Here is a 22,328-nt window from a genome sequence, read left to right as displayed (position 1 = left end):
AGGAAACTGAACACCCGCATCTTCTTGACTGCAATCCTCAGGGAGATACAGGGACAAAATACTTACAAGCACCTAGAAGAATACAAGAAAAAAGAAACTTTTTTTGCTTTGTTTTAATCATGAACAGAGCATGTCAGATCTATCTGATCTCCCCTGCAAACAGGCTGCAAGCCTTGTGGGAAGGGGTAAGCAGTAGGCATCATATATTCTTGACTTTACCAAGGCTTGTGAAGTATCCTCCCAAGGTACTCTTATGGGCAAGCTAAGAAAACAATCCCAACAAAATCACAGAGGAACAGCACAAAATTGGTAGATAAAGTATGTGTACAGATTAATTGTTAATAGTTTATGGTCAAAAATGGTTCCTTCTTTCCTTTCCCATGCCCTAACACCCCTACATCTTCTTTCCATATCCCCTTGTCGTGGTTTAACCTGGCAGGCAGCCAAATACCACGCAGCCGCTCACTCACTCCCCCCCACCCCCCCAGTGGGACGGGGAGAGAATCGGAAGGGTAAGAGTGAGAAAGACTCGTGGGTTGAGATAAAGACAGTTTAATAGAACAGAAAAGGGAAAATAATAATAATAATGATAGAATATACAAAGTGAGTGATGCACAATGCAATTGCTCGCCACCCGTGCTGACCGATAACCAAGTAGCGATCGGCACTTCCTGGATCACGCCTACCGTTCATATACTGAGCATGACGTCACATGGTATGGAATACCCCGCTGGCCAGCTGGGCTGGCTGTCCTGATTATGTCCCCTCCCACCTTGTGTACCTAGCTCAGTCAGTAGGCACGGGAGCTGTCCTTGGACTAGCAGGGTGCTTAGCAACAACTGAAAACATCAGTGTGTTATCAACATTCTCCTCATACTAAATCCAAAACACAGCACTAGGAAGAAATTTAACCCTATCCCAGCCGAAACCAGGACACCCCTAATTACGAGCTGGGCGCCAAGGCAGCCAGCGTACGGCCGGCTCAGGGCTGGCTGTCAGGCAACTCACACTGCAGCCTTCCCTTGGTGGGACAACTCGCCTGCCTCCTCTCCTTCATGCAGCTACCACTTTTCATGAAACCTGTAGGAGTTTAATGTCCTGGGAGCATCTGCTTCTCTGTCAAAACAGACTGAAACTGGTCCATGAGTTAAAGCATTATCGAGACAGGACTAAGACAGACAGCAGGATCCTTCACAAACTGGTGCAGAAAGCTGTTCAATAGACCCATGCAAACGGTGCTTCAATTAGATAGGAAAAGTCAACAGCCTGAACACACAGCGGAGAAACAACTTGCTAGACAGCAAACCTGCAGGAGAGGAGCCTGCCGATCACAAGCCAAGCGCAAACAGTGCCGTGCTGTTGCACGCACACAGAAAATCAAACATCCTGCTGGGATGTGTAAACAGGACGTAACCCACAAGGCAGGGGAGAAACCTCTGCAGCGTGCCCCGTCTGCGGCTCTGAGCACTCACGCCACGGGACAGACAGCTGGGGTCAGGGCAGCAAAGGGAAAAGCTGCACGAGGTCCAGAAAACATAACCCGCAGGGAAAGGCTGAGCAAGCTGGAGCCAACCAGTACAGAGAGAGGAGGTGGCTGAACCGGGAAATGGGAGCAGTAAGTCTTCAAACTTATGCAAAAAGTGCTTTTTGAAAGAGAAAGGGACTGAAGCACCTCCCAGTTCCTTGGGATACAGGGCAGACAGCTTCTTCTTCTTGTAAGGAAACTGAAGGACTCGAACAGCATCTAGAGGGGCTGTGGTGTCTCCAACCCTCCCTCTGGTCAAAGGAAGCAGATCCATAAACTTCTGCCATGATTTCCATATGGCTGCTTTTGTCTGAGGACGGTGCTTTGAGTGTCGCCCTGACACCTGCCCTTATAACGCTCTGGGACCATGGCTCACTTTGCACAATTAGAGGTTGAGTACCTCTCCTCTAACGCATCAGCCAGGCAGCCTTCCGGTAGCACAGCTCTTCAGCCTTGAAAAGGTGGGTCTGAGCTGGATCCCAGGGCATAGAGCAGCTGCCCCACAAGCACACACATGGCTCTGCCAGGAGGAACAGACCCCTTAGACAGTGTCTTACTGGCTTCTTGTGCCAAATTTCTGGGGCACAGCCTGCGTATGACTCAGTGGCAGCTAGGAGGAGGATTCAGGTGGTTTTGCAGCTAGTGTAAGGGGCACATGCTCAGGAAGGCCCCTCTCCAAGAGGGAAGGCACGGGGGTTCATTGTCCATCCAGCACACAGACCAGTAAGACCTCCTCTATACACGGGTGAGAGCCCTGGGGATTTACATATTCTCTCCATACTGTCCTAAGGCACAGTTGGGAGTCTGCCAGGATGTCTCTCCAGGCAATGGGGGGTTTGGTACCAGCTCTGCAGCAACTCAGCTCAAGAAGTACTCCCAATTTACTACTACGTTACACACACAACCCTTTACAGATATAGGCTGCTCCTGTGCTGTGAGCTGCTGGTGGCTGATCCCGCTTGCATCCCAATATATTACATGGTACAATCTGGAAGCGTCTAATACCAGGTCCCAGTTGTGCAGCTTCCTGACCCACAGGCAGCCCAGGCACTGGGCTGGATGCTGTCTTCTCCTACAGCAGTCCCAGCAAAGGAAGGAACTGGAAAATCTTTGTATAGTCATCTCCAAGATGGCTTGGTGTCTGCTTCTTCCTTCTGGGATCTAAGACTCCATGCAAGTCCCTTACTGGGTCAACAGGATTCCTCTCTTTTGTGGATGGCTGTGGTGCTCCTGCTATGGACTTTCTTCAGCCCCAGCCAGCCTTGCTCAGCCCTTATCTTCCTGTGACAGGTTTTGTGATGAAGACCCATTTTCTTTTGGAGAAGATGCTCTTTGGGCACAGGTGCTCTCAGAGGAGGGGATAGTGTCCGAGAGCTTCCCCAGGAAGGGATGGGCAAGTGCCTTAAATGGGACATCAACACTCCATTTCAGGCTCTGCCACTGGTTTTTAGCCTGCACACTACATAGATTTTGTCAAGTCACCTAAAATAAGCAGCAATTTGATACTTTTGTGTCACAGTGCAAAAAGAGCTCGTTCTTCCCTTATACCTGTAGGGGAATCCATCCACACTGGGAGACACATACTGCAAGGACCTCAAATATACCACAATGAACAGAATGTGTAGGGTGGGTAAGAGACAGGAACACCCATTATGAAAACCCTAGTTGCTTAGTAATTCAAAGCTGCTTTGTTCCATTGAAAGTAAACACGCAATTTCATGGGTTCATTGCAAGAGCTACTGCAAAACCGTAAAAAGCCCCTCTGCAAGTACTCAGTCCTCCTCAGCTGTCCAGCTCCGCTCCTTCAAGTTACATCTGCCAATACAGACCAGCTAGGTTTGCTTGACCTCTTCAGCCCCTTGCAGTTCCATCAGCTGGTCTCCTGTGACATTGCCCTTTTTGCTTTTTCTTAATCTGAAGTACCAGCAGAAGCCAGCAAGGGCCAGGAGAAGGATTAGAACCAGCGGTAAGTATAGGATGAAGTTCAGCAGTGGTGGTGATGAGCAGATCCTAGAAAAAACAGTTGACTCTGGAGGGAAAAAGAAAGAAAAAAAAAAGTGAGGCCCCAAGCTAGTTTGAGTTTCTCTCTCCTACTGTTTCTGTAAGTTATCTTCTTATCACTTTTCCTTCAATCTTCAACACCTACCAATTTTTAAGAATTGCTACTGGCTACCTGAGGAGAAGGGAGAGAGAAACAGGTAATTGGCCTCAATTTCTTGTTTTGGGAGGTCAGATAGGGCCCCGGCTCGTACAGCTTAAGCATCCCAACATAAACAGCACGGCTCTTCAGCTAACCTGCTCCAAGCTGGGCTCAGTAAGGAGAAGCCATGTACCCTGCACCCCCTGGGTCCCTGCCTGAGACCAGTGACAGCGGGGTGAGGCAGAGGTCTGCCGGAGGCTGCACCACAGAACAAGGAGGGACAAGAGGAAAGCAGATCAAGGAGGTCCCTGTGTCCCCAGGTACCTGCCCCTCCTTGCTTCTGCCACTCTGCTATCCGATTTCAGCCACACTGAGCTGCAGGCAGCTGCGAGCCCCATGCCCGGCAGCTCCTGCAGAACAGCTCCCCAGTTGAGGTGGGGGCTGCCTGTACCACTGGCAGAACCTCTGGGTACTGCGAAAGCCTGGGTTTGGTCAGCCCCATGCTAGCTCAAAAGCTCTCATTCGCAGCCTCTGCATTTTTGTCCCGGACTCCTTACAGTCACCAACTAATCCTGGCCATCAAAATCTCCTCACTTGGCATACAGCTTCAACACCACAGACTAACCTCAGATGCACTGACCTACCATGAAGGGTCATACCAATTCCTTCAGGTCTGTTTTATCCATCTCAAAGTGTTGTTCCTCAATTCTGCTCCTCACCAAGACCCATGCGCAGATGCTTTACGCTTGCTCTGCAGAACTATGCTGAACATGTGGGTCTGCTGATTTGAAGCTGTCCATGGGGGACCCTTACAGCCTGGTGGGCTAGGCGTGACCCTGGGGATGAACCAACCTGGGGGCTACTCCTGGCTGTGAAACTGGCTTTTACCTCTCTACCCCTGAAGCTCTGCGCCCCATCCATATACACGGAAGCAGCATTTACTCTCCCATAGGAAAACAGGGCGAAGTCTCCACTACATGAATGCCTCTGTAGTACTAGGGAGGTATCCCAAAGGGCAGCATCAGCAACAGGGATTAGAGATGAAGTTACTCCTGGTTACGGGTATACTTGCACATGGCTGTGTCCTTACCCCTCAGAAAACTGAAACATTGAAATCTGTGAGCCAGAGGGGCATTTTGAGATATCTGCATCACTGGAGAAAAACACACACACGCAGGAAAAAAAAAAAAAAGAAGAAAGAAAAAACACCCAGCTAATCTCTTGGATTTTGTGAAAACCATGAAAACTACTTGGCCAAAACACTTACACAAAAATTGGAGGAGAATTTTTCAGCAATTACTGAGCAATTTTAGCAACGGTTACTCCACCAGTACCAGGTAACAAGAGGCAGAGGGAGCTGATGAAGGAGAAATCTGAATGCTAGAGGGAGCCGTGATGGACAACAGCAGGAACATAACAGCAGGGGGATGAAGTGCTGTCAGTCCTTCCCTGTGCAATTAAATCCAGATTAGCTCTGCTGTAGGTGCAGAGTCATGTGAGTAGGCTCCGTGCGTGCCTGTGCCAGTAGCACACAAGGGAGGGCTCTACAGGGTCCCCCTGAGTTCTTCCACGTCAGTCAGCGCTGGTAATTGCTGCAGGAACTATAACCACGTGTGGGCACCCAGGCTGGCTTCGGGCATGGCAACTCCAGGGCTGAAGGCACGAGAAGAACTGCAGGATCCTCTCAGCTGGGTGCCACATGGCTGATTTCAGAGTTCATATTTTTTTCCTCCTATTTCCCCAAGAGGCAACAAGAGAGTACTTTTTTCCTCCCTGGTACCTCCCTAAAAATACTGTGTGTGCCTGACTGAAACCTTTGCTTTTATTTATGTGAAATTCTGTATGCAGAATCCAGCACTATTTTTGCATCTGGCATGCACCCCAACTCACCCCAAGAGGGCAGAGGCTGTTTTTAGAGACCTCACTGGAGATGGACTTGCCAGAAAAATCACACCAAGAATTTTTTCCCCTAAACAGTTAGTGTTCTGGCCCCAATGGCATGACTGAGAGCAGGGGTTTGTGCCCATGGTCCCACAGAAAGCCCACAAGCCAGCAAAGTGCTGCAGACACAAGAGCACTCAATGGTACCTTCTGAACCATGTGCCTCACAGTCAGAGCTCTTGGTGTCTCATCTGACCACCACCTCCAGTGTTTACAGTGTCAAGCACCTGGGTTTGAGCCCTGGCAGATCAACGGGACTGGGAATGAGATCTCATTGCCTCCCCCTGCCAGGCCCATAGCACGTGTCCCTCGAAGGGCTCCCCTCCCTCCCCTGGCTCCCAGCGCAACTCTGGCAATCTCCCCAGCACTGACCCCCGCTGCAATCCCTTAGCAAGTCCTCCCAGTCCTGCTGCATCCTTGCCTTTGCAGCCGGCATCGCCAGCAGAGAGCTGCCGTTATCCCCCGCCACGCACCCCAGCACGGCTAAGGGGGAACTGGTGCGGGTGAGCAGCCCCTCGCGCCCAGCAGCATTACCTGGCGGGACGGTGGTGAGCTGAGTGTACCCAGAGCGCGCCGAGGCTTGCAGAGCCCAGTCCTTCCCCTCGCTCTGCTGCTGCCACTCCTGCACTTGGCAGTGATACACCCCGGCATCGCCCTTCTCCACGCTGCGCAGCGTCAGGCTGAAGTCGCCGGCGGCGGGGCGGCGGAGGTGCAGCCTCCCCGCCTGGCTCTCCTGGGGGTACTCAATGGCACCATTGCGGTGGAGGGTGAGCAGGGGCCTGGCGCGGCCACTCTCCTCCCCCCGAAACCAGGTGGCCGAAAGGCAGGCGGCGGGCGGGCGGGCACCCCGCAGCAGGCAGTGCAGTGTCACCTCCTCGCCCTCCCTCGCCGAGATGCTGTGGTTGGTTTTCTCCAGGTGCAGTTCGCGCTCTAGGGCAGGAGGCAAACAGAAAGAGACGTGGTGGTGTTGTGCCACTGTAGAAATGCTCCTGTCTGCACCCGCAGGCTGATGGAAATCTTCCGGAGCGAACCATGGGTGATTGGGATGGCCCCTTGGAAGAGCCTCTGGCAGGACATGCACGGGCCCCCTTGCTCCTGTGACATGTTCTCCCTGGGGTGTTTTTTCCACCTCCATCATCTCTGCCCTTTGTTCATGACCTTCTGCTGTAATACGTCTCTCCCTCTCCAAGTAAGTGATAAAGCATCCTTTGGACCAAAAGCTATTTAGGAAGCTGGAATTCTCTGATCCACTTTATTTAGGGCTGCAACTATAAGCCAGGTCATGCTGAGAGAGAGGGAAGAACTGAGCCAGGGAGACCCACCATGCACTCCAGTGGTGCAGTGCCCAAGGTGGGAGCAGCTGAGCATTCAGCCTTGTTCTCTGTAGCTATGTGCAACAGGGTAGGGAAAATTTTGTCTCTTGCTTTAGGATGCTCGGGAATACCAGGAAAGGACTATTTCTCTATTCACAGCACTGTACAGCCAACCAAGCGCACCATGTGTTGGAGGGAAAAGAAAATGCCATGATTCGCTTTGTTATGAAGCATTAGACATCATCTGCCAGTGGCAAAAATACCAGCTTGGTTGGTTTGGGAGGATGTGGTAGATCCTCCTAATTTGCTATTTCCCTTGAAGAGGCACTGACACCTCCTGCATCCCTAAGTCTCAGATCCAACGCTGGAGCCGCTGGTTGTCCTAAGCCCTGCCAGCTTAGGAGAGGCCTGGCAGGTGCCCCATCTTAAATAGGTCCAACCTTCTCCAGCAGCACCTATGCGAGAGAGAACCGCCGCTCACCTGGGAGCTTGAACTCCAGCGTGGTCCTTCCCGAAGCTCCCTCTCCGAGTTTGTACCAGCCGTCCGCCAGCCAGCACCATTCCTCTACCACACAGTAGTACCTGCCCTGGTCCCTGGGGCTCGCAGAGAGTATCCGCAGCCCGAAAACGTTGCTGGACACCCTCTGGCTCAGGAACCGGGACTTTTGTGCAGGAGAGCTGAACTCAGCCCCGTATTCCAGTATGCTGCTGTAGTTGACCCTTACGATTTTCAGGGGGGTTGCATTTGCCGGAGGAGGAGGTAGGAGGTACCAGGTAATGGAAAACTGAGAATTATTCTGGGCAAACACGATCCTGCACTCAATGGCTGTCTCAGCACCGCCGGCAATCTCCACAGAACTCTCTTTCGTAGATACCTGAAGCTTGCTTTCTAAAATGGAGAAAGAAAATAATCACGCTGGCTGCAGCTGCCAATACAGGGGTGCTGGCAAGGAGAGGAATGAGGCTGGCCTGAGAGACCCGCCAAAAGAGGAGGGAGGAAGAGGGTGCTCAGAGAACAAAAACCCATTATGGGATGCTGGAGCAGGAGCGCTAAGCGGGGTTGGGGGAAGGAGGGAAAGAGCAAAGCCACACACCCTTATTTGAACTTTGGGGGGGAATCACTGGGTGCTGCTGGGCAGGGGAGTAGTGGAGGAGGTGCCTGGAGGACCATGGGGCAGGAATGGGGGGATGGAGGCAGCCGCCATGGTGGAGCTCAGAGGCCTCTGTCTGATGCAAAAACGTCCGTCTACCACTGCTTCTATCAGCAGGCTCACACATAAGTGACAAAACCAGCCCATGGCTTCGGAGCCTGTGAACAAGTGTCTTTTATCTCAGAGAGACCACAGAGCCTGCGTGGGTTTTGCTAACAGTCGTCATCTCGAGTGTTTGCTGTGGTTATTAACCGGAAACCACATAACACGGTCTTGAACATCCGCTGTGATTCTAGCCGGCAATCTCCTGAGCTGAGCAGCTCAGGAGAGGAGGGCTCCGGTGCTGCCTGCAGCTCTGCACCCCCAGCAGCACCTGTGCTGCTCCTGATTTGAGGGACCCCCTTCCCACCACACATCACCCGTTGCTGGCGCCTTTCCTTCTCCTCCAGCAGCGGAAAGGCTGCAAACCTGTCTCTTCAAAGGGCCTCCGACTGCCTGCGTTTCCCCTTGGCCCTCCCTTCCACACTGAGACACCACTTCTGTCAGATGCGGCACCTGCCCGAGGGATGCGGCAGCAGCAGCAGGTTAGGAGAAAGCCTGTGGACCTGGAGGGAGCTGCGGCTTCTCCTGCAGGGGCTGATGGGGAAGAAGGACAGCACAGAAGAAAGCCCATGCACTTCCCCTTCCTTCAAGCATTTCTTCTCAAAACTCAAGCAATCCACTTTAGAGGCCATCACGGTCTCTCTTGAGGCCAGTCAATCCAAAATATCCCAACTGACGGCCCTTGACATCCCTGCATATTGCCTCTGCCTCCATCTCAAATTTGCAAACAAAATCTCCCTGCTCACGTCCACTTATGCTGCTTTTTTCTCTTTGCACCCTATTGCACTTCCTCCTCTTCTCTCCACACTGCAAACAGACACATTTTCTCCAAAAGGTAGACAGTTTCCTCCATAGTAGGACTTGCACGTCCCTAAGTCCCAATATCTGCTTACTGCCTCACCTCAGTGGAGAGAAGTTTGGCAGTGACAGCCACCGGGAGGTGGCCGCTCCCAAGCGATCAACAAAATGCTGTCTGCATTTCACAGTGCACATGCCCTGCTCTAAAGGAATGCGTAAGGGCAAGAAGCGGAAGAGACGGGAAGGCAATCACCCTAAGTAGGAAGCTGTGCAAATGCATCAGATCCACACACACAAAGACCAAGCAGACTTAGGCGGAACCAGCTGCAAGTTGCTATCTTCCAGCTTCAGCAGTTAAAAGTGCACCCAGCCCAGAGCCAGCTCTAAAGCAGCACAAATCTTCAGGGCAGGATAGTCTCCTTCCTTGGGGATATGCAAAAGCTGGTCCTGGGCAACCGGCTCTAGGTGGCCCTGCTTGAGCAAGGGGTTGGACCAGATGACCTCCAGAGGTCCCTGCCAACCTCAGCCATCCTGTGTTTCTGTGACAGGTAAACTGATCACACTGGAAAAAATAAGACACTTGGTTCTTAACTTCAGCTGCTCAGTAGAGCAGGAATATCAGCCAGCCTGCTGAAGTCCAGGAGGGACCCAGAAGTGAACTCTGCCAAAAGGGAAAACTAAAAATACTCCCAGGTATTTTAACTGGAGACTTTGCCCCCATTTCAAAGGCCACAGGAGAGGAGCAGGCAGGACCAGGGGAGGTAGTGGACATCGAGGACAGCCTTCCCATGTCAGACACATGGATGTGCCTCCCCCAGCTCCAGCTGTCAGCAAGAGCGTGCCAGCAGAGCAGCCCCGCCGCTCATCGCAAGCAGCTCTGCCACCTCTCCCAGCAAAAAGGGGCTCCAGAAAAGTCAGCTGTGGGGCCGTGCTGGACCAAAACGTGCACCTCCCTCTAAGTGAGCTCCTCCCAGCAGCGCTGCTGCGGTCAGGGGCGGGTGGGTAAAACCCAGGACCTTTGCCCAAACCCAGAGAGGCTGCCAGCACAGGAGACAGCAAACTGCCCGGGGAGGCTTCTCACTTGAGTATGGCCCGGCCTCACACCCACCAGGGCAGAAAATACCCCAGACAAGCAAAAGCTACTGGAGATCAGAGAGGAGCCAGGGGGACCGCTGCTGCGAGCGCTCAATTTTGATGAGAAAAATTGCTGTTACGCTCTCGCAGAAGATCACCTCGAGAAGAAGCGGAGCACTTGCTGCAAAGCCCCTTTCTTTCAACTCCAAGTCTCCTCTCGTTCCTCTCACTCCCGCTAAAGATCAATTACCGAAAAGGGCAGAGCAGCTGCCTGCCTTTTCCTCTGGCACAGAAAGACGTAGTGCTGTTTTCCCTTTCAATTTCAATTTAATTAACCAAGCCGAGCCTCTCGCTGCCCGTCTCGCTGTGAACCCTGCCTGCTGACGCCACGCTTTCTGCCCGGCCCGGGAGCAGCGGGACACGCAGAAGGGCACGGCCGCTGCAGCAACCTGTACGGGCCAGCCGGCCAGAGGGGCGGCTGGTGCAAAGCCCCCCGGGGCTCACTCCAGAGCCGGGGGAAGGCACCGCAGGCTGCTGCGCTGAGAGGCTGCCGGCAGCATCCCCGCTAGGGTTGGGCAGCATCTGCCTGCTCAGGGCACTAATTATGGGACCCCACCAAGGGTTGGATGCTGAACTACCTGAGAAGTCGGAGACAGAAAGGACCTGTCCTCCTTCCCCTCCTGTTATGACCTTTCCTGCATGTCCCTCCTGTCTGAAGCTACGGGCCAGATCCACAGTGGCATTTAAACTCCCAAAGCGCCGACTGACACTGAGTGGTAAATAAAGTGCTGAAGCAAAAGTCAAGAACTGGAGTATCTCTGCAGGCTCCAACTATGAGATTTTATATGTGAAGAAACAGGATGGTGATTTTCATAATTTGCAGCTTCATTTTCTGCAGCTTCGCCTCATCCCATTGCTGCTAGAGCCGGCTTCCTTCCCAGACTTACCCTCTACCTTCCCTAGTATCCTTCGCTGGCTCATGCTGCCTTTCTCAGAGAGCCGGTACTAGAGCCAGCAGCCACCTCCCACCGCGCATCGCCCCCTCTCAGTTCCCACCATCTTTACAACATCGCAGCATCCAGTAACGGCTGCAATACATTTGGAGCCGAATGTTGTAATATCTTGGTGCTCCGCTGCTACCATCTCCTCTGGGTAGATGATCTATAATTACACCTGCTCATCTTAATGGCATTTACACTACGAATGTGCGCTCACAGCTGCTGTCTGTTGTCACGCGTAGCCTCCTATAGACTCCCAGCCGCAGGCTGGCTGTAGCTCAGGTGTAACACGGGGAACCCCAGCACCCAGCTCCGCAGGGGCGCGGAAAGAGCAGCAGCGGAGCAGGAGGGAAAGCACCATGGAAATGAGCTTGAATAGGGAAGGGAATGTATCAGCTTACGCTACAGCAAACCCATCAGTTAAAAAACACAGAAAATGCATCATTTCAGTTCACTGGGTTGTGAACCCAAAAATCCAAGGATAAGAGGAAGGAGCACTTAATGCATGAAAAAAGAGCAAGAACTCTCCTTTGCTGGCAGAACAGACACTAGGAAAAAAACCCAAACATATTCTCATGCCTGCCTCCACAGGACAATCCCTTCAATTCCTCCAGCAGCCCCAGCTGTGAGCAGGGCAAGCCAACACCGTGCTGCTGCCGGGGCTGGCGGGGAGCAGGCACACGGCGGGCCGGCCAGGGGGCTGTGCTGCATTTGCAACATCTCTCTTCCATAAGAGGATGAGGCTCCCTGCGCGATGCTGGCAGGCACGGCGGCAGCGCAGACCCTGCTGCAGAGGTGGCCATAAAAGGGAACCCTGAGCAGGGCCCCCAGCCGCACAGCCCCGCTGTGCACCGGAGGAGATATCTCTGCCCAGAGCCGCCAGCACCTTGAGGCTCAGTGCTGGCTCCCAGCGCACTTCTCAGCGCACCTCAAATACACTGAGGGAAGCTCAGGGGGACACAGACATCTCCCAGCACCAGCTTCGGGGGCCAGTCTCTCTCCACCGCCCTCCAGCCCTACAGAAGCCCACGCCATGGGAGGCACCTCACACGCCCAGCATTCAACTGGGCTCCTTGGGGGGATTACTTCTTCCCAGAAACAAGGCTTAAAAGCCTAGTGGCAAGGCTGATCCCTATATGCTTGGCATAATCTGCAAACAAATAGACATTGCCACTCCCCAACACCAAATTTGCCTCCAAGAATGTTGTCGGGAGCTGTGGGTGCTGAGGAAGAAACAGGACAGGCAGTACTGTCTCGTGTGGCCTCGGGAGCTGGCCCAGCTGGGGACACCCCAATCATCAGTGGTCTGGGTTGCCCCTGGCACGTTTGATGGATTTAAAGTTGCAGAAGGAGACATCTCTGCTGAAGAAGCGCCCATGGCACTGCTTACCTGGCCGAACCACCTTTATCCCCACGGCATTGGACCTGGCGGTGGCCGCCGGCTGCCCCAGCGTCAGGGTGTTCCTCCTCCAGACTTCCACCTCACACTGGTACATCCCCTCCTCAGCAGCCGTGGCACTGTGGATGCGCAGCCTGAAGGAGGTGGCAGCCTTAGTCAGCTGGGCTTTCCCCTGGAAGTGTGGCTGCGCTGCACCCCAGGCCATGGTGCCGCTGGGAAGGACCCGGACCAGCTCATGGTAGTGGCCTGTGGGTGGGCTGGGCTGGAAAAGCCACCCCACGGACGTCGGCACCTCCTCAAGGGTGTAGCTGGCGCTCACTTGGCAGACGAGTTCAAAACTCTGCCCATATGTGACGGTGGCAATTCGGCTTCTCAGCGTGGCATGCAGACCGAGACCTGCTCGGCAGAAGAGAGCCCTTGGTGCCGGGACAGAAATCCTGCCCCGTGCCACCTCGCCACCACCCTTCCCACGCAGCACCGTCCCCGCTGCCCCAGCCGCCGCAGCCCCACGGCAGCCAGCAGTCCTGCTGCTCCTCTGCCGGTGCCGCTCTCCCCCGAGTTTCACTGTGCTCTTCCAGCCCCACGCAGTCCCTGGCCTCTCCCACCTGGCCCCCGCTCTCCCACCCCCAGCCCTCCGGGCAGCCCTGGGTACCCTCTCTTCCAGGCTCCCCCATCCCACCCCATGGCAGGGAGCCGAGGGATCCTCTGCTGCTGCTGCTGCCCTGTTTGCTGCTTCTTTCCACCCTCCACAAAAGCCTAACAACTCCTGTGGCCTGACCGGCGCTCAGGCACCCAGCCCAGCAATAAGAAAGAAAAAACACCCTAAATCAGAGCCAAAAGCTGCCTCTCCATAAAGGCACCCATTCCAGCAATCAAAAGAAGAAACGGCGTAGGCATTGCACGCCCGGGGAGGTCAGCAGCTCTGTGCTCAGACAGGAGGGCAGGAGAAGCATCAGATGCCAGCAGCAGGTGTCAGTTATCTCTGACACCACACAAGTGCCTTTGTTGACCTTAATTACTGTAAATAATTATGCTGCTGGAACAGATATTTTGTATTTCAAAGAGACAGTCAGAAAGACCTGCTGAGCCAGGCACTGCCTTTCAGATCTCTGGGCACTTCAGCTGTTGCGTCCCACTTGTGTCTCCCAAAACATCTCATGGAGGACTCGAGCACCCTGCTAGAAATGGGAAACTGAGGCACTCCAGGGCCAAGTGATCAGCCCCAGGTCACCCTGCAGCAGCAGCTTTGTGGGGTTGTTTGGTTTTTTTCTTCTTTAATGTCTTTCCTGGGACATGGATACATAAAGAAATACTTAAGAAATAGAGTCCCAACAGGCAGCTCTTGCTACATCAGAATAGCCATCGCCTGGCTGTGACAAGGAAACCAAGAGTCTCCTACACATCTTTCTTAGAGTGGTTTCTCACAAGTCATCCCTCCAAAACAGAGAGAGCACCCTGATGGAAATGGCAATGATCCCCACCATCCAGAAGTACCTGTTCTGCTGGGTCATCCTGTGATCCTCAGGAGTAGCAACAGGAGTTGCTCACAATTTTCTGTACCAAAGACACAGGAAGACCCAACCTCCCCAGAACTCTACCTATTTGCCCCAAAACTTATTGCAAAGAGACGGAGCTAACGGTTTACACTTTGTTGACAGCTGCTGCATCTGTCATGCTAACGTTTGCCAGAGCAAGTGCTTTTCCCATTATTATCTCCCAAAATCTATGGCACATTTGCACCCTTACTGCAAGCAGCACGTGTTGCCCCTGCCAAGATGAGGCCTGACTTGAAGCGTTCCCCAGTCAGGGATCACTGCAGGTTTTACCCAGAAGAGCAGCCATTAGGATTTACTAACCTATCGGCTTCACGTTGACTTGGATGCCTGATGACAGATTGGTTTGGATGGTGTGAAAGTCTCCAGGAGTCTTCACCTCCGAAACAGAGCAGTGGTACGTACCGTTGTCCTTCAGCCCCACCTCATAAATGGTGAGGACATAAACCATATTGCTTTGCTTGAATGCTCGGAGCTGCCCCAGCTTGGCTCTCTCCTCATATTCTTCCTCCCAAATCAATACCCCATGGGGGTCAACCCTGGCCACTTCCACGCCGTTGAGGAGCCAAAGCACTTGGAAGTGCCTGCTGCTGCTCTTCTGGGCTCCCACCATGCAATTTAGCTGCAAGGTATCACCTTCAGAAAGGGAGGCTTCAGCAGCAGTGATGTCCACAGAGAGGTCTCTGCCTGTGGGCAATCAAAAGCAAAGAGGGTGCTGGGTAGCCCTGTCAATGCTTCCCTCCCACCTGGCAGCACCGATGGCCGTGCAGAGGGAAACAGGAGGGAATTCTCTATTGAACCACTTTCTTTCATTAGAAAAGTGATAAGGAAGGAAAATTTTGCCCATGGGGAGACAGTTGCCAGCTCCAGGCACTAACCAGCAGTCACAGACAGAAGAAATACCAGAGCCTTGAGGAGCTGAGCTCCCCGCTTCAGGGCAACTAAACCCCCCAGAGCAGAGCACCCATCGGGACGGCCTCGGGCCACAGCCGCCTCCCGCTCAGCTCAGGCATCCGAACCGGGGGCTGCCCTAACCCAGAGGCTTTTGCAGGGGGCTGCTCCATCTCACCTGCTGGAGCTGTTCTGCTTCATGTAACAAATACCCCTGAAACCAGAAAGGGGCACAAAGGGGCTTTATCACTCAGTGGTGTTTTTAACTCTGCTGTCTGTGGTGGAAGAAGGTGCATGGAGGGCTGGCATTAAAATTGCTTGCCTGAATCTGATGCTGCTGGTCCCGCATGCTGCAGCTCTCACTGGCTGCTGCAGGATGCGGGCAAGAGACGCTCTTCAAAGTTGGAGAGGTTTTGGATTAGTTCCTACAGAAAGCAGAAACGTCAAGACTCGTTGCAGCATAGGGAGGCAGAGAGAAGCAAGAGGATGTGGAAGTCATCTCCTCGCCGCTGTCCTGCCCCCCATACCGACCAGCAGCAGGTGCCAACCAAAGAGGGGGAGCACAAAGTCATCTTCTCCTTGGCAGACCATATTGGGCAGTCAACTGCACCTGAGATAAGGACGCTGTCTCTGGGTCCTATGATACGATTCACCTTCCTGACAGGGCATTCAAAGCCTCTGTCGCTAATGCCCCCTGGTACCCAGCTTCAGCCCATCTGGAGAGCGGCTGCAGGCAGAGACTCACAGGGTACCCCGAAACCCTGCACCATGAACCCACACAGCGGTGGCACGACCAAAAAACAGGAGGTAGGGCTGAGCCCCGACTCCCTGGGCAGGCAGCCTGGCTCGTGCTGCTCCATCTCCTTGGGTCACGGTGGTGTCCCCCGTGTCTAACAACAAGGACAAGGCTACGTGCTGTAGTTTGGACGTAAAACAGAGCAGCTCCCAGACTGCCACTGGGAGGGCTCAAATAATTTATTGAAAGCAGAGTACTCTGTGAATTTAAACAATGGTTTGTAAACAGTTTACGAACAGGAATCCCAACAGCTGCAGATATGTTTGGCAGTCCCAAATATTTGCTGGAGAGTTTATAGAAACCGCTGGAGCAGTTGGCCACGGTCAGAGTGGTCGCCAGCTCCCGGTGCAATGGGGTGCTCAGCCCCACAGCCCGGGCTCTCCCACAGGGCACTGGAGGGAGCCCCGGCCCCGCAGATGTGATGGAGGGCTCGTACACCTGCCACCATTTCCCTCTGGCAATACCAGCGGCTCTAGTACAACCACCATGTTGTCCTCTTACCACCCTTGCCTCCCTTCTACCCTTAATGGCTACCACAGTGCAAATATTAAACTCTGACAAGGTTTCTCTATTTCTAAGCAATCATGTGGCACCAGTACCTGAAGCCACACACTACTGGTCATGATGAACCCTCTTAAACAAGCGGATGCAGGAAAGCACACCAACTGCCATTGCTCGCCAGGCAGCAGCAGACGTGGAAAGCCATTGCAGCAAACAGGGCGTAATATGGGGAACAAAGCTTTGCCAGTCAGCCAGGTTCCTGGAACCAGGCTCTGACAGTGGGAGACTGCACTTCCCTCCCCTCCCCCGGTACCTTGCCCCACTGAGCTGCACACAGGGTGCTTGGTCCTTACCCATCCGTTTCTTTGGTTTCCTGCTCTGACTCACCACCCTCCCACGAGACACTGGTTCCCCTCACCGCCCCGGCTCTGCAGCCTCCTCCATCCGCCCCGAGGCATGAGGACATGGCACACCATCTCCCCAGGCATCTTTTGTGTGAGAGACTTGCTCCCATTTTATGGCATATGCCTATGTTAAAGGGCATCAGCTAGACACAGCCTTGCCTTGGCTCCTTTGAGGTGAAACTTCCTCTGGGCACAGCTACCCACACACAGCTGGAGGAAGAGCAGGGTGAGGGACCACAGCCAGCAAAGGGCTTGCGGCAGGAGGGACAGCAGGCAGGGTGCTCAGAGGAGTGGCAGCAAACACAGTGCTATAATCATCCCAGGGCAGTGGGGAGAGAGGTATTTTCTCACTGGCCCTGAGCAAGGCAATGTAGAGCTGGCAGATGCCAGGAGCCATGGGAAGCTGCTGGTAGAGGGAACAGGAGGTGCCTGGCAGGGACAGAGTGGAGCGGGGGGAGAATGGGCAGCACTGGCAAGGGGCTGGTTTTCATACCTTCCTATTTTAATCCATCTCATACGTGGTAGCAGGTCTAAGTCTCCTTTTTCTAAATACCTAATACTACGTTTTCCTAAAGCATAAGCCAGGAGCTTGGTGCACCCACTTCAAAGCACAGTCTGACCCACAGTCCCGTTACCACCATATATGAGCTACTAGGAGGAGACACAGGGATGGTCTAATAAGCAGAAACACCAGTTGCTCAGGAGGCCAGCAGACTTGTGACAGCACAGACAGACAAGCCACCACCAGCAGACACCAGAGCCATGCAGCACACACATCTCCACGTCCCTCAGTGGCCGTGGCCGAGGCACCGTGACGGGCAGCTGACTGCTACATACTTCAGTTTTTGAGGCCGTGAGACTCTCGAGGCAGTCTAACAATGCGGTTTTCTGCACACTGGAGCTTAACGTTGCCAAGGAGCCAGGCTGCTCCGGGCACATGCTGCTCTCTCTGCTAACACCTCGCAAGGGCTTGTGAGGTTGCACCATCGCTGCCGGCGTCGGAGACTCAGCTGTGTGAGCCTTCAAAGCAAGAAGCACCAACAGCTCCCAAACCAGGGGCTGCCACGGCCCTGAGCCCAGTCCGCCCCCTCGGTGCCCGGTGGAGGCAGCCAGACCCACCGGCGGGTCCCTGGGCTGCAGCAGGGGCAGGCAAAGACCACTGAAGGCTGCTGTTATAGGGCCTTCAATGCGTAAAGGAGCTAGAGCCAACATGCAAGTTTGTGAAGGCCTTACCCTGGCTCATGACCACCAGCGACGTCCTCCCTGTTTGCTTTCGGGAGATGTCCTTCCACGTCTCATCGGGATCCTCAATCCACTCGGCCGCCTCACAGTACAGCTGCCCCCGGTCGGACAGCTTGGCTCCCCCGATGGAGAGCTTGTACGTGGTGTTCCCAACCTTGTTCAGCCGCACGTCCCCCGCCAGAAACCTCTGCGTGTATGAGGGCCCTGGCCTCAAGACGAAGTCCTTGGAGAGGGTGAGGACCTCCTCGGCATGGCTCTCTCCTGCTCCCTGAAGATGGTACCAGCCAACAGAGAGATGCGTGTGCTGGGCGGTGGACTTGGACACCTCGCAGGTGAGCTCTACCACGTCCCCTTCAGCGCAGGTGAGGACCTGGGGCACCATGGAAGCCGAGAGGGTGTCTGCGATCACTGAGCACAGGGGAGAAACACAGAGAGCAGCTGGTCACGGGAAAAATCGTCTCTTGGCCTCAATGGGCAACCTGCCGGCCACTATGAAACCGCGGCCAGGCCCTAAGGGATCTGACAGCGTAGGAGAAATATCTTTTGTAGCTGATTGACAAGGCTTCCAGCCGCCTATGCCAAGGTGTGAAGTTAAAACCTCAGCAGGGAAGAAAGCACAATGAATCTCTCTGCAGTACCCTCTTCAGTCAAACTACAGGCAGTATTAATTAGGCAACCCCAAGGAGATTAACATCCAGCCCCTCACGATCCCAAGTGCAGGCTGGTACAACACCAGGACAAAGGAGGAAACAGAGGCGAATACAAAGTGGAAGTATCATACCGCCATGTAGACTTGGTGGGCTCACAGTAGGGCCTTTCCCTTTGCCTCTCCACCCCGTTGCCTTCTCTCTCCCAGTGCTCTGCAGGAGCTGTTACCTCCCTCCATCTGTGGGTACCCAGCTTGGGTCAAGTCCCACACCCTGACCTGAGAGGACACCAACAGCTAACACACAGAGCCTGAGAACTCCTGACCTCCTAAGCGCTTAGCTGTGAAATGCTGTGGCTGCGTCAGGAGCTGAAGTTAAAGTTGGGCCATCGGACAGCAGAGGCTTCCTCTCCCTTCCCTTGCCCTGGCTGGGAGACATCGGCCAGAGCAACCTGCAAGGGGACATCTGGGCATCCCAACCTTGGCCACCCGGGGGTAGGACAGCAATCCCACAGCGGGGAGGGAAGGAACATTTGTGCCCGCCAGTCCCATTAATCTCCCCTTTCCCCAGCTGCCCCTCTGTCAGAGACCCGGAGGCGAGCGCTTCTCCCCAGTGCACAGGTGGGGACAGCGGAAGCCCATCCGCACCCCTGCCCGGCGGGGAGCAAGGTTGTCTTTCAGGACCTACCCACGAGGTTCATCTTGGCGCTGTAACTCCCAAAGTACCTCTCGTCGGTATTGGGCGTGTGGCACTCGTACTCCCCGGCGTCCCGGTCCTGCAGCTCCGTGATGTGCAGGAGGACGGCGTCCCCCTGCACCCGCTCCACGTAGATCCCCCGGCTGCGCACGCGCTGGGTGTAGATGGCGTAGGGGAAGGAGGGGTCGACGGTGCTGACGATCTGCACCTCCCGCTCGGGGGCCGAGGGCAGGTAGATGGACCACTGGAAGTTCTGCTCTGCCGGGCCCTGGTAGCCGCTCACCTTGCACCACAGCGTGACGTGGGACCCCCTCACGCGGTAGAGGGGCCCCTTCTGAACAGTCACCACCCGTTGGCCAGTGCTCAAACCTGCCAGCAAACAGTCGGCACATGCAGTGTTTGCAGGGGTATACGCTACCCGAGGGCTGCACACCCAAAACGGCAGTGGGTCTGGATGTGCACAAGACCGCAATGTAATACTGAAAAGAATTGCTGTACAGTCTCAGTCATTGAAGCATGAAGGCCAAGGGATTTCACGCCCCTTGCAATTGTAAGAACAAGTCCTGTAACAACAGACCTCCGAACTTTCTTGTCTCCTAGCACACTGGGGGTCACACGACAGAGACCAGAGCATCATGGCCAGAGGGCTGTCAAGCCCTTTCATGGCTGGAGAGCATCTCTCAGCCAGTTGTTCAGAGGGAGCAGCAACCAGGCTGAGATCACTGGAGGAAGGTTTGTGGTGTGTTAAAATTAAGAGGACCAAGCATTCAAGTCCTGCACAAGCTGTAGGGGACAAGAAGCAGGTGCCAGAACTGACCACTGTCAGAGACGGAGATGCAACGCAGAAGCCAAGGGACATGGGACAACAGAGGGAAGGGGCAGGTTGGGTGATGCAGAGGTGCTCCATGGACAGAAACTGGGGAGGGCAGGGGAGGGGGCCAGCAAGAGCTCCTTCAAAGGCAGGGAGCACCGCGAGGCATCAAGGGCTCCCTCTATTTCTGCCTGCAGAGGGTTTGAGGAGGTGATGGCCACCTGTGCACCCTCCCCTCCCCTTCAGAGCTCCCAGCGGTGACTCACTCTATTCTGGTGCCCAGCATGCACACCAAGCAAAATGCCCACAGGATGTGGGCACCGAGTTAAAAACCAACCACGGAGACCAGACTAGGGAAGAGAGCTGGTGGTGGCACAGCCTAAGAAACCCTCAGAAACCCCCTCCCAAGGGAAGAGGGGTGAGGTAACCCCCTCCACACCCCTAGCAGCGAGGCAACAGGGGCACGCATGTCCCCTCACCAAAACCCTGCCAGGATCTGGGCTATCGCTTCGGAGTGAAACCACAGTGCCAGAAGGAGAACATGCTGCTGCACCTCTTCCCACGGCCACCGAGCTACAGCAGCGCTGGCTACGGCAGGGCTGTCCTCACCCCACAGCCCCAGCCACCCTGCTGAGCCACCCACCTGCAAAGGTCCTGTCCGCCCACTTTAGGAAGGCAAAGTGTCCAGGGAGACAGCCCGCACCTCTGACCCATGCGAGCGCTGCTCCCGACCCCAGCTGCTTTACTTTCCCCTCGCCTGCCCCTGGAAAGCCCCCGCCACCGGGCAGGGCACTCACCTGGGAGGAGGAGGAGGAAGGCAGCTGCCAGGCACCGCACCAGCCCCATGGGAAATGGCTCTGCTTGGGTCCTCTCCCAGAGGGGCTGTGGAAGGCTCTCATGGGCGATGGCAACAGCCACCCCGCTATTTTGAAAGCGGCTGGGAGGAAGCTGTCGGGAGGTGGTGGTTTCCTCTGCTTAGAAACAGCGGGGAGAGCTGGGGAGTAGGGTGCAAAGTAACACGCTCCTCGGAGGTGACAGCCGGCACCCCAGCCTCACACCGCCTGGGCAAGGGCGATGCCCAAGGCCCCTCCTGCCGCTGTGTGCGTGCCAGGTGCTCGGCACTACTGGCTGTGGCTTTGCTGCCCGACAGCAGCTCACAGGGTAACCCTCTGCCTCGTGACTCCCGCTTTGTTGCACGGAGTAGCTTGCTTCCTGCTAACAGACGGGGCGAGGGGCCGGACCCCAGGGAGCAATGGGGACAGATTTCTGGGGCTGAAGCTCTCCACAGCTATTTATTTTCCGTAGCTGCAGACAGCAGCGTGATGCCTCAGGTACAGGTTGGGCTGGCACAGTGCTCCCCGAGGACGGCTGACCAAGCTCTTCCTCAGGGTCCAGTGGGGCACCCCAAGTGGGGTGTTCTCCCCCACAGCACCCCCACCAGCCCATTGGCTACATGGACAGGAGACCCTCCCTCGTTACAGCCAGCGCAGTCCAGGCAGCTTATCGGCTCTTGAAGGATCACCACACAGCCAGAAATTGGCCGGGAACGCTCTCCTGTACGCGCATCCCATGGGCAGGCACCCAGATGCGGAGGACCCCGGACCAGCACTGCTGACGGGGCGGTGAGACCACGGGGAGCTGCACTCGGAGGGCTGAGGCCAGGAGGCTGCTGGCCACAGCCCCAGAGGCAAGCGCTGCGGTTGCATCAGCTGCCGCGTGGCATCGCGCCGTCGGCACTGCGTGGCCTGGGCCATGCTGCTGCTCCTGCCGGCAGGTGCCAGGGACGTGGTGGGAGGCTGACAGGGGCACATCCCAGGCACGGGAAACCCAGCCTCTTGGGCACCCAGCCAAACACTAGCAAGGGGCTCAAACCAGAGACACTCTCTGAAGGATTTGTTTGGGCTTTTTTTTTTTTTTGGGGGGGGGGAAGGGGGGGGCTGTTTTGTTTTGGTGTTGTTTTTTTTTTTTTAATTTTTCCTTCCTTTTTTCCCAGAAGAGGTGGCAGCACAAAGCATTAACCCCTGAGCCATGCTGCTCTCACCATGCTGCCGGGGCATCGACTGAATGACTAAATTAGCTCAGGGATTCACAAGCAAAAACCAACCGTAAAACAAGTCCTTTTGCTTGATCCCACAGGACTCCTAGAGGGAACGAGATTCATGTAATGAACCAAAATAAACACGAGGTCCCTCCTTTCCCCGTTTAATAAACTGATTCATATGACAGCCTGCAGGGCCAGGAGATGGAGGCAGAGACTCCTCGCTGCAAGGCTCGTACCTCAATTAGCCGACTCCTCGTCAGCTTGTGCATGCAGCTATCGTAGCACCACGCAGCTCTCCCGAAAGC

At 54.9% G+C, this 22,328-nt stretch overlaps 1 protein-coding gene across 1 annotated transcript; it reads right to left on the bottom strand.

The window, feature by feature from the left end:
• Nucleotides 1-1,858: 1,858 nt before the first annotated feature.
• Nucleotides 1,859-20,898, bottom strand: CD101 (CD101 molecule). The gene is made up of 8 exons (XM_075169979.1): nucleotides 20,780-20,898; nucleotides 19,163-19,540; nucleotides 17,820-18,236; nucleotides 14,298-14,681; nucleotides 12,433-12,840; nucleotides 7,401-7,808; nucleotides 6,141-6,536; nucleotides 1,859-3,554 (listed from the first exon to the last, which is right to left on the bottom strand). The coding sequence occupies exons 1-8, from the start codon at nucleotides 20,826-20,828 to the stop codon at nucleotides 3,358-3,360; spliced, it is 2,637 nt and encodes an 878-aa protein (XP_075026080.1). The 5' UTR covers nucleotides 20,829-20,898; the 3' UTR covers nucleotides 1,859-3,357.
• Nucleotides 20,899-22,328: the final 1,430 nt, after the last annotated feature.

This window comes from Calonectris borealis, chromosome 1 (genome assembly GCF_964195595.1).
Source record: "Calonectris borealis chromosome 1, bCalBor7.hap1.2, whole genome shotgun sequence".
Taxonomy (NCBI): domain Eukaryota; kingdom Metazoa; phylum Chordata; class Aves; order Procellariiformes; family Procellariidae; genus Calonectris; species Calonectris borealis.
Note: the sequence above shows the minus strand (reverse complement) of the source record. Positions and strands in the feature narration are given on the sequence as shown.

Excerpts from the sequence above, each read along its gene's own strand:
- CD101 (XM_075169979.1), bottom strand. The coding sequence starts at position 20,828 with ATGGGGCTGGTGCGGTGCCTGGCAGCTGCCTTCCTCCTCCTCCTCCCA. Across the intron at positions 18,237-19,162 it reads CGCCAAGATGAACCTCGTGG|TGATCGCAGACACCCTCTCG; the intron begins GTAGGTCCTGAA and ends CCCTGTGCTCAG. Across the intron at positions 14,682-17,819 it reads GCTGGTGGTCATGAGCCAGG|GCAGAGACCTCTCTGTGGAC; the intron begins GTAAGGCCTTCA and ends GATTGCCCACAG.